At 58.7% G+C, this 15,897-nt stretch overlaps 6 protein-coding genes across 6 annotated transcripts; 2 read left to right on the top strand and 4 right to left on the bottom strand.

The window, feature by feature from the left end:
- Positions 1 to 50: 50 nt before the first annotated feature.
- C8Q71DRAFT_907032 (uncharacterized protein) lies at positions 51 to 3,242 on the bottom strand. Its single transcript, XM_047928941.1, has 10 exons — positions 2,506 to 3,242; positions 2,338 to 2,443; positions 2,236 to 2,286; positions 2,093 to 2,181; positions 1,955 to 2,039; positions 1,871 to 1,888; positions 1,764 to 1,815; positions 1,423 to 1,659; positions 481 to 1,366; positions 51 to 407 (listed from the first exon to the last, which is right to left on the bottom strand). The coding sequence occupies exons 1-10, from the start codon at positions 2,742 to 2,744 to the stop codon at positions 185 to 187; spliced, it is 1,986 nt and encodes a 661-aa protein (XP_047779136.1). The 5' UTR covers positions 2,745 to 3,242; the 3' UTR covers positions 51 to 184.
- Positions 3,243 to 3,297: 55 nt separating this feature from the next.
- Positions 3,298 to 5,811, top strand: C8Q71DRAFT_834063 (GTPase). Its single transcript, XM_047926406.1, has 6 exons — positions 3,298 to 3,887; positions 3,949 to 4,577; positions 4,641 to 4,723; positions 4,784 to 4,879; positions 5,025 to 5,316; positions 5,388 to 5,811. Exons 1-6 carry the CDS (start codon positions 3,331 to 3,333, stop codon positions 5,696 to 5,698), a joined length of 1,968 nt encoding a protein of 655 aa, XP_047779135.1. The 5' UTR covers positions 3,298 to 3,330; the 3' UTR covers positions 5,699 to 5,811.
- Positions 5,812 to 6,424: 613 nt separating this feature from the next.
- Positions 6,425 to 7,608, bottom strand: C8Q71DRAFT_857297 (uncharacterized protein; the record flags this gene model as incomplete). The annotated part of the gene is made up of 2 exons (XM_047927397.1): positions 6,425 to 7,216; positions 7,273 to 7,608. The coding sequence occupies 2 exons, from the start codon at positions 7,606 to 7,608 to the stop codon at positions 6,425 to 6,427; spliced, it is 1,128 nt and encodes a 375-aa protein (XP_047779134.1).
- A 442-nt stretch (positions 7,609 to 8,050) lies between these two features.
- C8Q71DRAFT_808819 (chondroitin AC/alginate lyase) lies at positions 8,051 to 10,908 on the bottom strand. Its single transcript, XM_047926027.1, has 4 exons — positions 10,394 to 10,908; positions 9,963 to 10,343; positions 8,707 to 9,905; positions 8,051 to 8,654 (listed from the first exon to the last, which is right to left on the bottom strand). Exons 1-4 carry the CDS (start codon positions 10,775 to 10,777, stop codon positions 8,207 to 8,209), a joined length of 2,412 nt encoding a protein of 803 aa, XP_047779133.1. The 5' UTR covers positions 10,778 to 10,908; the 3' UTR covers positions 8,051 to 8,206.
- Positions 10,909 to 11,186: 278 nt separating this feature from the next.
- Positions 11,187 to 13,055, bottom strand: C8Q71DRAFT_756256 (thiolase). Its single transcript, XM_047923587.1, has 7 exons — positions 12,742 to 13,055; positions 12,657 to 12,687; positions 12,340 to 12,593; positions 11,702 to 12,275; positions 11,537 to 11,645; positions 11,411 to 11,472; positions 11,187 to 11,352 (listed from the first exon to the last, which is right to left on the bottom strand). The coding sequence occupies exons 1-7, from the start codon at positions 12,897 to 12,899 to the stop codon at positions 11,284 to 11,286; spliced, it is 1,257 nt and encodes a 418-aa protein (XP_047779132.1). The 5' UTR covers positions 12,900 to 13,055; the 3' UTR covers positions 11,187 to 11,283.
- A 569-nt stretch (positions 13,056 to 13,624) lies between these two features.
- C8Q71DRAFT_706961 (uncharacterized protein) lies at positions 13,625 to 15,098 on the top strand (the record flags this gene model as incomplete). The annotated part of the gene is made up of 8 exons (XM_047920534.1): positions 13,625 to 13,688; positions 13,819 to 13,875; positions 13,943 to 14,212; positions 14,263 to 14,313; positions 14,373 to 14,557; positions 14,608 to 14,630; positions 14,684 to 14,766; positions 14,821 to 15,098. The coding sequence occupies 8 exons, from the start codon at positions 13,625 to 13,627 to the stop codon at positions 15,096 to 15,098; spliced, it is 1,011 nt and encodes a 336-aa protein (XP_047779131.1).
- Positions 15,099 to 15,897: the final 799 nt, after the last annotated feature.

Here is a 15,897-nt window from a genome sequence, read left to right as displayed (position 1 = left end):
GCATCATGGACACGATCGACTTACCGTGAACGGGGACATGGTGCCCAGCTCGTGCGAATACACTCTTCATAGTCGTAACAACTACACAGTAGGCTACAAATCGTCCCTGAAGCTGTCCTCTCCAAAGACATAAGTGGTATCATGGAATCCTGTCAAACCACCAATCACAAGTCCGGCATGCCCCCTATGACTCACTGTCTAGCCGTACCTTCGTCCCTACCATGACCCTAATTGACCGGCTGAACCCCATCAAGTCTTCCCCCCTCGCGTGTCTCCGCGCGTCCAGGATGTCTTGCCGCAGTCGCTCTTCCTCGAGCATCTCTGCTCGCGTGATGGGGTCCCTACGGGGATAATGCCACCCGTTCAGGACCATGCTATACCAGAGCGATACGCGCGCACGAACATCACTATCAATCAGCCAACGTCAGCCCGGTATACCCACGTCAAATCAGACGGACGACAGCATGAGAGCGGACATACCTCCGGTACCTCTCCAGCCACCCCTCGAACTTCTCCCTCAGCCCGCTCTCCGCAAAGTCTGCCTCCTCCCAGCCGCACTCGTCCCTCAGCCTCCTCGCCTCGTCCGGCCTCCCCACGCGCACGATGAGCTCCTCCCACATCGCCTCCTTCACGCTCAGCACGAACCCGAGCGCGCGGAAGAGCTGCATGTTCAGGCTGTGCTCGGGCAGCGACAGGATCGTCTCCATGGGGAAGAACTGTGCGTCCCCGAGCGACGTGCTGTCGTCCGTGCGCAGGTCCCCCGCGGGCACGCTCGGCCGGTCCGTCGCGCTCGATCCGGAGGTGCGCGAGATCGAGTACGAGTCGCGGTGCGGCGCGCCCGAATGCGAGTCGCGGGAGGTGCCCGTTTGCGAGGTGAGAGACGGTCGCGAGCCGCTGCTGCCGCGCGTGCTGCGTGTCGACTTCATGCTAGGGCTCGGACTGAGGGGTGTTGGTGGACTGGTATTCGGAGGGCTTGTATGCGGAGTCGGGCTATGACGCGTACTGTCAGGAGTACTGGTACGCTGGTTTGGCTGGACAAGGGGAAGGTGGCTCATCGAGGAGCGTGCGCTATAAGTTGTTGGCTCTGTGCTTATGACAGAGTCAAGCGTCGGCGTGCTTGAATGAGGGAGAGACTGCGACGCGTCGGTCGCGCTGTTTGCGGACGGAAGGGAATCGGAACTTCCGCGTGACGGCTCTGGCTCACGGGCAGGTTCTGACGCAGTAGAGGAGGCCGAGAGATGCAATTGCAGGCCTTCCAGCTCGACGGGGAGAGGCGCTAGAGGTGCAAGCGGAGGCATCGGAAACTGAAGGACGGGCGGGGAAACGACTTGTCCGAAAATCGCGGAGAAGTATACTGGCAGACACGCTACCGAGCGAATGAGCTTCAGCACATCACGTAGAACCACCATGTCCGCAACTCACAGCTCGGTGTCGGGTTAATAAAGCGGTTTTCGAACACATCATGAAAGAGGCTCTCTAGAAACGCGTGCTCGTGCGGCTCTTCCTGGGACTCTTCATCACGCCCGTAGCGCTCGACCGTCGGCGATGGTGGAGGGAAGTTCGGAGAGCCGCCGGGGCCCGGGAAGTGCGCTCCGGGGCCTCGGATGTGCGCATGCAGCGGCTCCGTGAACCACCGGGGCAGCACGGGGAAGATAGCATCTGAGCATGCGGCGATGAGAACGATGGTGTATGAATGTGGGGAGGCGCGCCATTCGGTCAGTTGCCAGATTGTGTGCACAGAAGCCAGGGGAGTGTGGACACACCTTCCTCAACCTGCTCGATGGTCCCACCAGTCTTCAAGACGCGCCGAATGTCCTGGGAAAGAGAGTCTGCATTCATCGAAGGAACAGTGAGAGAGGCGCGGAAATACCTCGTAAAGGAACATCCACTGACGTGATAGAAGGGGGGAGATTTGAGTTCAACGGACGCGCGCGCGACGAGGGGGATGAGTGACCTTGTTTTCTGGGACTGCGAACGCGAGCCCATGGATGTGCACGAAGTCAAACTCCTCGTCCTCGAATGGGAGACGTTGTCTTAGACTAGTGTCCGGTGTGAAAAGCAATAGACAAGGGTGCCCGAAGGTGGGACGTACAGGTTACCATGTGCCCATTCGATGCGCTCGGCTATGTCGTCCTCCAGTGCCCATAGCGGGATTTGGACGTTCATCAAGTCATAGCCCACCTACTCCCTCTCAGATATGGATATGCATCTTCCGGTGGCACAGGAGTGACTCACGAACGTGCAGTCTGGCCAATCCCTTGCTGCGGCGATTGTCCATGCACCCATCTAGCGCCAGCGCTCAGTTCAGGCTTTGGGCCGCGTCGCGCTCATACGCACCCCGCATCCAAGGTCCAGACATCGTTTCGGGGTTTCTCCTGGGAAGTCTATGAATGTACCCGAGCCACGCTTGGCGGTACGGATGAGCTCGTGGTCGAGGAGGACACTGGACAGTGGGTACTGTGTGGGTGGTGCGTACGCGACTCGATTGCACCGGGACAGACTCACAGCTCGAGGTCCTCGCGGTTATAGCTTGCTGGATAAGGGGCCTTGTCGCGGCTGTAGCTGTGAAGTTTTGAGCCATACTGGATGAGAAAACGCTCCTCGCGTGGGGGATGTCTCCTGGATTCTGCTGGTGCGGAGGGCGGGAGGTAGGGTTCGCGGGGAGGGCTATCGCTGCGACGGGATTCAGAGGACTGGGAGGAGGTAGGGCCGGGCCTGACGGACGGGGTAGGGCGGACGAGCATGGCGGTGGGGGGTAGGCGTGAGGAGTAGGCGTCTGGCTGTGGATAGATGCTATAAGGTACGACGGATCGGGGGACACTTCCACGGGTCGGCCGCTTCGCGCTCGATCAACCAGCCCAAAGTAGCTCTCTGCCTGCTGATTCGCGGCGGCGTCCTCTCTTCGGCTCACGCGCATGCCACCTGCGTCGAGGCGACGACGCTGCTAGCGCACCGCGTGTCCTGCGCAGGCCCAGGGAGAGCGACCACTGCACCCGGACTGTTGCGGTCGTGGGTCGTGGCACTGGGTGGAGACGCGAGCGCGGGCGCGTCGCTGCGACTCAGCTGAGGGAAGGAGCATCCCAGCGAGATCAGAGAGGAGTCGCTGTGTTTGGCAGGTCTCGCAGGTATCGAGATGAGCATGAGGCTCAGCTGGCGACGAGCAGTGCTGATGGGGCGCGCACTGTCTGCGAGCGCGACCCGGATGTTTCCCAAGCCTTTCCAAATCTGGTGTCCGGCCCAAGCTTAATTGGGCGTCTATCGAGATCCCTGAAACCCCAGATTCTGATCGTACTGGACGCCCTCTCAGCCACCGCCTCTCCCCTGCCCCCCATGCCCCCGCGCAAGAAGCCCTTCTCTGCCAAGCAGAAGAAGGAACAGACCAAGCTCAAGCGCGCAGTAAAACGAGGCGACGCCGAACCCCCGCCCAAGCTCGACCGTCACGGCCGGCCCCAGAACAAACAGACATCGCTAGACAGCCCGTCCCAGGCCGCCGATGCGTCGCGCCGTCTCCAATCATCCTTCGTCAGATTACCCGCCGACTTCTTGGATGCCACGCGCAAACTTGCGTCCGAGCTCCCGCTCACTAGACCGATCCCGCCTCAGGCCGCGATCTGGCAAGAACAATCAGACGGACTCGGATCTGCCGGCAAACCGAATTTGACCTTGACGTGTCCGAAGCGACCCAAATGGCGGTATGACATGTCCAAGAAAGAAGTCGAGGCCAACGAGGAAGGCCTCTTCGCAAAGTGGCTCGCGCAGACCGATGTCGCCGTCGACCACTGGGCTGCCCCAGTGAGCCAGCCAGATCCCGACGACCCCGCCCCCGCCGCCAAAATGCCCAGTGCACCCACCTCCTATGAGCGCAACCTTGAAGTCTGGCGACAGCTGTACGTCCCCCGCCCTTCCTTCCTCAGCCGAGTTCTCCTCAACCTCGACGCTCTACGGCAGTTGGCGCGTGACCGAGATCTCCCAGATCTTCCTCATCCTCCTCGACTCTCGCTGTCCCTTGCTGCACTACCCACCAGCCCTCTCCTCATATCTCACTGGCCTTCCGTATGCGTCGCGTACGCGCATCATTCTGGTCCTCACAAAGGTCGACATCGTGGGCCCCGCACGCGCCGATGCATGGGCCGCGTACCTACGAGCGAAGTACCCGGGCACACGCGTCGTGCAAGTCGAGTCATACGCTGAATTAGAGAGCGCTCCACCTCCCGCTCAGGGAAAGAAGAAGACACTGGAAGCCCGACTACCCTTCCCTTTTCGCCGCACGCTCGTCGGGGCACTCAAGGACGCGCATGAGGAGCTCCTCACACCGCCCGAGTACGTGCGGGGCGATCCCGCAAAGCTCGAGCGATGGAAGCCGCGCGTGCGGCGTGAGGTTGATTGGACGGCTGTCCTCGAGGCGGAGGGTGAGCGCGTAGGCAGCGTCGTCGGTGGTGCAGCGGCGCCCCGCCCGGCCACTCATCCTCACGAAGGCTCTGTGGATCAGGAAGGTCCTCCGCCCGCGGACGAAGGTGATGAAGAGAGGGCAGATGGAGATGCTACGGAAACGGAGTTCCTAACGATCGGCCTTATAGGTTTGTGGTCCATCTATGATGTCTGACTATCGAAGTCGCGGTCCCTGTTCACACTCGTGATAGGCCAGCCAAACGTAGGAAAGTCTTCCCTCCTGAACGCGCTCTTCGGGCAGCACAAGGTGAAGGCGTCCCGAACGCCGGGCAAGGTGTGTGCGAGCCCCGGAGACCTTCCCACCTCAGCTCACTCGATGCCGTTGTACGAACAGACGAAGCACTTCCAGACGCTCTTCTGGACGCACGATGTGCGCCTCGTTGATTGCCCCGGGCTGGTCATGCCCAACTATGTCCCCATGGAGACTCAGGTGAGCAGCACCACCTACACTTCTAGCCTTCTCCCGCGTTCCTCGGCGCAACTGACCGGGCGCATCGGCACTGACACACACTTCTATTGTTTTCTACACACCGCGATCGCACCTGCCAACTAACCCATACTATTCTATTTGCCAGGTCCTCTCTGCGATCTTGCCCATCTCGCGCGTCTCCGCAGTCGCCCTCTGCACGCACCACGCCGCGCAGCTCCTCCCCCTCGAGCGCATCCTCCAACTCACCCACCCCACCCTCGCATCTCCACCGCCCGAGGACCGCCGGACCTGGCGCGCGGGCATGCGGCCGCGCGCGGAGGCTGGCAGCGAGGCGCGAGTGTGGACGGCGATGGACGTGCTGACGGCGCACGCGCTCCGCAAGGGCTGGGTGACCGCGAAGGCGGGTCGGCCGGATGTCAGCCGCGCGGGGAACGCGAGTGAGTGCTCATGGCCATAAGCTTTTAGGGTTGGCTGACGGATGCTGTGTGATCGCGGTGCGTGTTGCCAGTCCTGCGTGCCCTCGCGGAGGCGAGGATCCGCTGGGCGTTCTGGCCGCCCGGGACGGACCCGCGTGTCGTCGAGGAACACCAGGACGGCGTCGAGGGTGCTGGGATATGGATCTCGGCTGACATTGACCATGATGTGGACGTCGAGAGCGACGATGTCGCCACGGCAGAGTCGGATCGCGAGAAGTCAGCCGCCGAGGAGGAGACGGAGGATGAGGAGTTAGAGGATCCAACCCCAGTCGTGGGCGGTGCTTCGAGTCGATTTGCAGCCCTCTCGATGGAGAACGACGACTCGGATGCCTCCGATGAGTGACTGAACCATGACAGCATATAACTATACGCACTCATGCATTCTCATGACGCACATCGTATCTGGTACAACACTCCATGTACTATTATCGGCAATCAATGCATACTCGCACAGACCGTGTTTGACAAGATGAGGACAGAACCGTTTGTCATCTATATAAGCGAGCGAAGCGTGCAGGAGACATCAGTATAGACATGAACAAGAACAGAGGATACAAAGATAAGTACTGGTAAAAGCGAAGAATGTACAACGAAATAACTTGGGGTAACGAGCAATAGTACTTCCGATCGTTGTCCATCGCAGCCTCCACGCATCAAGAACCACGGCGTAGCATTGTTATAGCCACGGATAGCTGAACATTGACTAGTGGCATACCAGAGGCTCACAGCACTTGTGTAGGCGAGAAGACACGACTAGCGACGTCCACGAGAAGATGAAGCACAAGCGCACAGCGTCAAGGAGAACCACGAACGGAGGGTGTATTCTCACCGGGTAAGTAGGGCGGGTACGGACACGAGGGGGGCAAGGAACAGAGAATAACAGCGGGCATGGAAGGGGCACGGAGGACGGTCACCTCGCAGGGGAGGGCCGGAACAACAAAGTAATAAGGTATCTTGAATAGATCTCTTGCGTTCATATCCATACACAAACTTCAGCAACAGCGGACCGGAGGCGACGGTCTTCTACCTGCGCCGAAGCGCCGTCCCTCCACAGCGGCTCAGGCGCGGTTTAGTACCGCACCTGGTTGGCCGCGGTGCCGTTGTAGTAACCACCCTGGTAGGCCGACACGCTGTACGGGTCGGCGGCGTAGTTCGCGTGCGAGACGCTCGGGCCACGCTGGAGCTCGCCCATCTGCGGGGAAGGGCTCGGGCCGCGTTGGAGGTCGGCGTAGCCACCGACAGGGGCGAGCGCGTTCGGGCCGGCGGTGAAGTCGTGGTCCGGGATCGGGTTAAGCTGCGAGGGGTTGCCGTGACCATGGCCGCTGTCCGAACCATAGGCACCGTCGTTGTGACCGGCGCCGGACTGGAAGGAACCGTGCGAAGCGGCCGAGATGCGGCGGTGCCTCGGGATGCCGTCGTCGTTGTCGAGGGTGGGCTGCCAGTCGATGGGGGCCATGCGGTCGTCGAAGTGCGCAGACGGGCGGAGCTTCCACTTGCGGAAGAGCGTCCACGCGATGGCAACAAACCCAACGGAACCGGCGACCGAGACGATCACAACGAGGGTAGTCTTCGTGACCTTGGACGTGCTGGAAGCAGAAGCAGCGTTGGCAGCTGCGGTAGCGCTCGCGGGCGTGGTCACAGTGCTGGTGACGCGGTGGGAGGAGCCGGTGGCACCAGAGTCCTGGGTATCAGTAGGGGTTGCTGTAGCAGCGTCGGTACCGGCATCTGAGGTCTGAGAAGCAGATGTAGCACTGGTAGAAGACGCAGAGCTAGTACTCGAGGCACTGGAGCTCGAGGCGCTGCTCGAACTGGATGAGGCGGACGACGAGGACGCGCTAGACGAGGCCGAGCTCGACGATGCCTATTGGTGCGTTTTGAGATGAGTACGTTGAACAAACGCAAGCACGAGCTACATACCGAAGAGCTGGCACTCGAGGAAGCAGCGCTGGAAGCACTGGACGAGGCGGAGGTCGCGGATGCGGCGGAGCTGGAGGCCGCCGACGAAGCCGCACTGCTCGCAGCGGTGCTAGACGCGGTAGCAGACGTACTGCTACCCGCCGCCGGGGGATCGTCACCGAGGCCGACCAGGCCAGCCAGCCCCGGGGTGCGCTTCTTGATCATGCGTCGTACGTCGACATGGTCGCGACGTTGGGGGGATAAGTCATTGGCCTCTGAGAAAGTGGCCAGTGCGAGGATAGCGAGGCAAAGGAGCGTGAGGGTTGTAGTCTTCCTGGATTTTGTAACGAACATCATGGCGTGGATCCGTGCCGACTGACGTGTTCACTTGTGGGCGGGCTGGAGACAATGTCAGCGGGGCTGGTACGAGCGAGGATCACAAAGGCTGCAGCTGGTGCAGCGTCGTTGTTGGTAGAAGAAAAGGGCCGGCCGGGGATGATGGGTGGGAAAGAAGAGTATTTGGAGGACTTACATGGCACTTGGCAGGCGGTCGGAGGTGGGAGGAAGGAGAGTGGGAGAAATGAGCGAGATAAGGCGGGGTGCGCCGTCGGGGTGCTAGCGCAGTGTTCGTCGGGAGGAAGGAGTCGAGGGGACGTTGCTGGGAAACCAACCACCCCAAATAGGCGCTTCTTTCAGCGCTCCCTCCCGACACGCACAGCCGCATGCATGTTAGCCGAGGCAGCCCACGGCCAGCCTCACCCGCTGCGCAACAGCATCCTTCTCACTCGCACGCTGGCCAGAAGGTATACTTAGATGCGATTCAGAAGACGAACCGTCCAGGTAGTAGAGACGAAATAACTAGAACCGCTACATTATGCTAAAACTGCGTCCGTCACTGTCATGAAAGGGTCCTGGCCCACGCGAACGAAAAGATACGGTAGTATGTGCCTTTCCATCAGTTGCTCGCCCCGTTCTCGCCGTGGCTCGTCAGTGACCACTCCGACACCGACACCGACGGCGGCGACGTCGTGTAGTCGCTCGAAGACAGATCCGGCCACTGCGGGCTGAACAACACCTGCAAGCTATACTCGCCTGCCGGGAGGTCAATCATGATCACCGTCACGCCAGTGTTCGGCAGATCCGCCTGTCCCTCGGGCGGCGGAGGATCCGTGCTAAGACCTGAAGCAGGCGTCTGCGTGCTCAGAGTGTAGCCAGTGGACGGGCTGAGAATCGTCATCTCGAGCTTTTCGTTGCCGATCTGCAACGAGAAACCGTTCGAGTTCTTGGTCACAGTCGCGTTCGTGTGCATACGCCATTGGATGCCCGCCGACGCCGTGATGTCGTCCTGCAGCAGCACCTGTTTCCTGCTGTTGAGCGTGCGGATACCACGCTGGTACGACGTACTATGAATAGAAGGTTAGCAGAAGGCAGGTTAAGCGCGCTTAAACGACTTACACGTTGGCATAGGCACTCGCGAGATCAGCCGTGAAGAACGCTGTGGAGCCATCAGGGACGTCGAAGACGGTAGTACCGCCCGTCTGCTTGATACCGTCCGTGCCGTTGGTGATCGTAGGCTGAGCGGTGACTAGCTGGTTGGCCCCACCGACGAGGATGGCATTTTGGCCCTCCGTACGCTTGCGGTAGTACAGCCAGCGCTGACTGTCCTGCTCGTCGTTGCTGAAGTAGCCAGTGACGAGGTAGTTCTCATCACCGAGCTCTCCAGCCCACCGCGTGCCGAGGGCATCGAGCACAAAGTCACCGCAGTCGAGGTCGTTGTGCGTCTGGTGGCCCTGCAGGGTACCCGCCTTCATCGCGACGTAGAGCGCGCTCTCGTCCGTCCAGCTGGAACGCATCGACGCCCACTGGTCGGTGTGGTTGGTGAAGAACGCGTCCAAAGGCAGGCCATCCCAGAATGCACCGGAGACGGAGGGCTCGTACCAGAACATACTCCAGGGTTCGGGTGCATCGTGCTGGTCGCGCTGGAACAGTTGGTATTCGGGGTGGTTGAAGACAGAGCCGTAGAATAGCATGGCGTTGGCGTTGGTCGAGTACAAGTTGACACCGTTGTCACCCCACTCGAACATCGATGCAGGGCCGGTGACATGCATATGGAACTGACCAGTGAGCTCGACACCGGGGTTCGTGGTAAGCATGTCGTAGTCGGAACCGGTCGCCGTCATGAGTGCTGAGATCATCTCCGCCATACCAGTCACACCGAAGTACCAGTAATTGGGAGTCTCTTGCCAGGTTCCGTCGGAGGAGGGCCCCTGCGCACAATTGAGGAGGGCGTTGGGAACTGTGTAGCCCAGGATCTGTTCGGCGGTACCGGTGGGGTCATCGCCTATGATCGCGAGGGCACCCAGCGTCAAGCCGCCATTGCAAACACAGTTCCAGTTGCCCTGCGTTTGTTTGTTCCACCAGCCGTAGTACAACGGGTCGCCTGTCTCGTAGGCGGCCAGACCAGCGTCGAGACCGTAGGTGATCATGGTCCACATGATGTTGGCCTTCTGCTCATCGAGCCACGCATCATACATCCAGTCGTACGCAATCGCATACGCATTGACCATCTCCGCCGTATCGAGGAAGTGAATCGGGTTCCAACGAGTCGAGTTATCGGGACCGAACGAGCTGCCCGTCAGGTTTCCGGCGGCGTTCTGCACGAGCGCGCGAAGGTGAGCTACAGCACTAGCCTTCACTGCTACAAAACATACCTGTAACTCCTTGTATGCCCTATCAACCCACTTGGTGTTGTTCGACATGCGGTATGCATACGAAAACGCCTTGATCCTCATCTTGATCTGACGAGCGACATCGAGGATACCGTTGCCACTGTCCAGGAAATACGGTACGACCGGTTGATTGTAGTACTCGGTTGCATTGGCGAAAATCGAGTCGTTCCAGTACTTCAAGTAGGGCTCGTTCTGGATGAGCGTCGGGAGAGCGTCCCACTTGTACTTGGGTGCGATGATGCGAGGGCGGTCAGGGCGGACTGAGGTGGGCGCCGGGCTGGACGGGGTGAATGTCTCAGTAGGCCAGCTAAGGCCGGACGCCTGTGCCTGGAATGTGGGTGTAGAGAAGGCTGCAGAGTTGGTCTAATGCTAATCAGGAAGAAGCTCCGAAGAGAAGACGCGGCGCGACGTACCGTCGAAGGGTAGAGAGGAAGCATGTACAGGCTGTTCGTGCCAGTCGCGAATACACCGACGTCCTCCTTCGCGCTGGCGGCAGAGCTGGCTGCTGCTGCGCCCGTGACGGCGGCGGCGGATGATGCTGATCCGTTGTTATGGGCCTTGCTACCGAGGACACCGCCGACGACGGCAGCGACGATCACAATGATAGCGATGGGCACGCCAAACTTGACCCAGTTGCTGACACCGCCCTTCTTTGCCCCAGCCTGCGGCGGTGCGATGTAGCCGGAGGACTCATTGTAGTACGGGTCGCCGGAGCCGTACGGGGTGGGATAGGAGGTCGGGGTGGCAGACTTGAGGTGGCTAGTGCTCTCCGCCGCCTGGGTGTACTGGTACGCCATGGCGGGGGGGAGAGGGAGAAGACAAAAGAGGGGCAGGCAGTGGGGACTGCGAAGGGGGCGGACTGGAGTCGCGACGGGGCGAGGAGGCCGGGAGATGGATGTGGTTGTATACCAAGCCGCCCACGAGACGCGCCAATTTCTCAACAGGCGCCGGCAGCCCCCGCTCGGCATGTCTATTCTCGGCACGGCCAGCCACGGCCACACACACCGGCACTCTGCCATGCACACGCCTCTCCTCGCCCTCACTGGACACCAGCTGAACGCCACGGCTCCTGTGATGCAGCCGGGCATGCTAGCCGCATTCGCTGCCTCCTCAGCTGCAGCCAGTTGCCGTAATTCGGTCCACATTCGGCCGTACCTCGCCATGGGTGACTTCATAGCACTGAGCAGAACAACTCGGAACACCGGAGACACTGGCACACAGATCCAGAAATACGCAGAAGGATGAATACATGCATACGTCGTCAAGGGCTGGCGAAGAATTAATAGCCACCAGTCTCCCACCATCACTGCTCGCCGACAAACACACCTGCGGCACCCATGCCGGTCCCAATGCACATCGAGGTCACCAAGATCTGCAGCGGCCGCCGTGATGAACAACGCACATCATCCATGAGAACGCTGAACACTAACCTTGCCTTTTCGCCTCGATAGTTCGTTGAGTCCTGTGGCAATTTGTCGCGCGCCGGTACAGCGTAGATACACAGAGGCAGAATTAGCTAGCGTGTCCGAGCGGAGCGCACGAAGCTAGATACTCATCTAGAGGATGTCCGAGCGCAATCGCACCGCCGTTTACATTCACCTTCTCGGGATCAAGGCCTACTGTCCGGATGCAGTACACCATCATGGACGCAAAAGCCTCGTTGACCTAATACAAACAGTAGCGTCAGTCACTCGTCCACAATTCGCGTTCAGAACACCCACCTCAAAAATGTCAACGTCTTCTTTCGTAATACCGGCCTGTTCGAGCACCATGGGAATAGCAATTGACGGACCGATGCCCATCACCCGCGGTGCCAGACCGGTCACTGCGGTGGTGACATGCTTGGCTATAATCGACAATCCCAGCTCTTCCGCCTTCCTCCTCGTCATGAGCATGACTGCAGCCGCCCCGTCCGTGATCTGACTCGCATTCCCGCCTGTGGTATTCGAAGGCTTCCACTGAGGGAACGCCGCGCGAACCTTTAAAAGCTTCTCCTTGGTCGTCCCCGGCCTAATCCCGTCGTCCTTGGCGACCACTTTCGGCTCGCGCTTGCCTGTCTCTGGGTCTGGCTTGCCGTACGCGGTGATGGGCACAATCTCCTTTTCGAAGTACCCCGCCTTGTCTGCCTTCTCGGCACGCTGGAACGAAATGGCTGCCCACTCGTCCATGTCTTCACGCGAGATGCCAAAGTCACCGGCTACATTCTCGGAAGTCCAGCCCATGGGCAAAGTTGCCTCATAGGCCGCCGTATGCGCCTTGACTGCGTCACTGTACACTGGAGCACCGTTGTCCGGACTGTCAACGCCGCATTTTAGACTTTCATCTTCATCTGATGTCGGGAGCGACGTGGGAAACGCACTTTTGTGACATGCTCTCGAAGCCAATGGCCAGACCAACCTCAATTTGTCCGACCCGAATCTTGTTCGAGATGTCCGTCACCGCCATGAGACCGGACGAACAGAAGCGGTTGACCGTCTGGATCGGCACAGACTCTGGTATCCCAGCGACAAGGGCGGCACACCGAGCTTCATAGGTGGCGGCGGGGGACAGGACAGTCCCGACGGTGATGTCTCCGATTAGCTTGGGGTCGACCTTTGAGTGGTCGATAACTTTCTGTGACCAGACATCCCTCCAACGTCAATCATACTGACAGTAGTACGCAGCCAACACGCGTACCTTGAATATTTCCGTCAGGAGCTCGTCGCTCCTGGGACGGGATGAGGTCAGACAGCCACGGGTCTGGCCATGGACGCTAACTCACTTTGTATACGCGAATCCTCCGCCTTTGGCCTTGCACAAGGGCGAACGGATAGCCAGCGTGATGACCACGTCGTCTGGGCTCTTGCGCTCCAATGCAGCGACGCCCCTGGACGTGCCAGACATGTGCGACACCAGCTGCTTCACGCGTTCCATAGCCATGGCGATTGCGAGGAATCGGTAACAGCAAGAGATGGACTGGTCGATATGGCAGCCTCAGGCTACTTTGTACAAGGGGAAAGATAAGCTGGCGTCGGACTGGACGCGTACTTAGGCGTTCGTCGAGTGGAAGGGGGTCGGCGATGACAGCCTCGCCGACAGTATCCCCCGCATGTGTGAATGGCTCCCAGACTCATGTGATACCGGGCCAGGCGACTGCCAGGCGCGTCAGGAGATCCGTCTTCGGGTCTGGGTATGCCAAGGCCAGTGTCAGGCGGTCAGAGACAGGTCAGAAAGACCACATTCGTCGTGAAGAAATGTCCTGAATATTTTGGAGCAGCCTGCAGCTCGCCGTGTGCGTCGCGCTAATATGCGGGCAAGCAAGCCGATGCTCCGCACCGATGAATGGGCGCTTGCACGATCGCCAGATCGAGATTGGACGCGGTCGTCTTCAGCCACTTCACTGCCCTGCGCAGCAAAGCCGCAGGCGCGTTCGACCCAACCTGAACTCGTTTGCAGTACGTCTCACGAGTCAGCAACATCCGAACTCTGAGGATTCACCTTGTAGGTGCATGAGCAAGCGGCCCTGTACCTGGACCATCAGAAACCCTCATTTGACCGGATACTGGCCATTGCCACTGTCTCGTCTTAGATATTCAAACCCTCCGTTCAGTGCACGAGTATTCCAAACAACTCAACAACACATACATACTCGCGCTGTACTCAATATGCCAGTCACAGTTATCTCCGCCAAACCGACTCAAGAGGTGAGGGGCAACTTCAGGTACATCGGTAAGATCTACGTCCTACGGCGACGGTTCATCCTCTGAGCGGAACATATTGACTCGCATTGATGGTCAGACATTGGCGGTAGGTACACCTCTGGTTCTTTCAAGTCGTGCGGCTGATACAGTGCTCCCAGTGAACCTGACAGATCCCGTATTCAGAGGGTATCACCATGGCAGGCGGAAACACGACGGTAAATATCTCTTCAACCCGAGCACCGCGTCTAGATATACTTGACGGATCCGAGTCATCGTTTTCAGATGACCTCGAAGCCATGCTCGAGCGCTCTCGTGCCGCAGGGGTGAAGTCGATGATCATTACTGGCGGGAGCCTGCACGAGTCCAGGGAAGCATTGGAGCTCGCGAAGCAGCTAGGGTTCTACGCCACCGTAGGCTGCCATCCGACGCGTTCGAAGCAATTCGATGACTTCAGGGGCGGACCGGACGCGTACCTGGCTGCACTGGATCAACTCATTGGACAGAATCTCAAGGGAAAGGGAAGGGTTGTCGCTATTGGAGAGTGTGGACTAGGTGCGTCGGAGCGTCATAGGCAGTCAACGCGAGACAATGAACGGCAACAGATTATGACAGGACGCATTTCGCCTTACCGGACGTTCAGCGGAGACATTTTCGTGAGTACGCATTGGAAGCATAGCAATTCACCATCCGAACGTCTGTTCTGTCAACTTAGGATCGCAGCTCGCTCTAGCGAAGAAATACCACCTGCCATTGTTCCTCCATTCCCGAGCGGCGCATGCCGACTTCGTGCGGATCCTCCGAGAAGAGGGTTTTGGCGAAGATGGAGGAAGAGCTGTTGGGGCGAATGGCGGCGTCGTACATAGCTTCACAGGATCAGCGGAAGAGGTCACAGAACTGGTGAGGCTCTGCTCTTGACGGAAGAACTCGCGTTGACCGAAGGGTGGAAGATGGGCATGGGCTTTCACATAGGGTACGTTGCCGACTGATGTTGCCTGTCCACGCCACCTCATGTCCACCCGCTAGGGTGAATGGATGCTCCCTCAAGACCCCAGAGAACCTTGCCGCGTCCAAAATGATCCGCCCTGAGAAACTGATGCTTGAGACAGGTCAGTTGTGTCTCGACGCCGTTCCTTCGCTGCTTGACACTCCACCCTCCGCAGACGCGCCCTGGTGCTCGATGACATCGACGCACGCATCGAAACAACACCTCGCTTCCCTCCCGCCGTCTCTCAACGCGCTATATTTTCCGCCTGCAACGAAGCCGGAAGCCTTCGTGTACGGGAAGCCAGTGAAGGGACGCAACGAGCCGTGTGCGACCGGGGGCGTGGCGTGGGTGATACACAGGCTGAACGATGGTGTGCCATTCGAGAAGGTGACGGAGAAGGCATGGAAGAACACCGTGCAGTTGTTCGCACTGCACGAGCTCGTTGATCAGTGAGTCGTAGTAGCATATTGGGGCTGTCCGAATGGGACACGGTTTGGAATTGGATGTGTCCGCATGTCCGCGGCAGAGGATCTGATCCCTCCTATTACAGTTACATCGAGTCACAACTAGTAATGCTTTCCTAGATCACTAGGAATACAAGATATTGATACATAGATCTCCAGTAGAAAAATACAATCCAATGCACGATCTCGGCCTGATTTTGATCATTGGCACCCCACATATTATCTGTGCTCTATCTGTTCAGTAGCACTGCTTAGATGTTCTGGTGATACTTACAACACTTTGTGGATGATTGAAACAATGGACATTGTCATATTAAGTTGAGAAGTTCATGGTAATGTTCATGCAAGGCATGATCTATCACCTCCTGTAGATGGCATGAAAAATGTTGATTGTCACAATGTGTAAGACCCCATACCTCAGGTGAATTGAATGTTGCATGACACATACTGGACTGCGAAATGTCCACATGCTGGCAGACATAGTACAGACCAGAGTCCAGTTCTGGAGTAGAGTCCTGTGCTGGACTGGGTATGGAAATTGGCTTCAAGTGGGTTGCCTGTAACTCTGCAAGCTGAAATTTGAGCCTCTGGATCTCCTCCCTGAGTTCTGTCTCCTGTGCAGCATGCCTGCTACATATGTCATTGTTCATCATATCCTTGGTATTGGCAAGTTCAAGGGCAGCCATGATATCTTCATTCTCCATCAAAAGCTGGATGTTCTCAATGGTCTTTGCGGACAACATTTGTTCCAGCTCCTGCACTCGGCTGTGTGCATACTGTAGCTCTTG

The sequence above is a fragment of the Rhodofomes roseus genome (genome assembly GCF_022264815.1).
Source record: "Rhodofomes roseus strain CIRM-BRFM 1785 chromosome Unknown C8Q71scaffold_9, whole genome shotgun sequence".
Taxonomy (NCBI): Eukaryota; Fungi; Basidiomycota; class Agaricomycetes; order Polyporales; family Fomitopsidaceae; genus Rhodofomes; species Rhodofomes roseus.
This window is presented reverse-complemented; position numbering and strand designations above follow the sequence as displayed.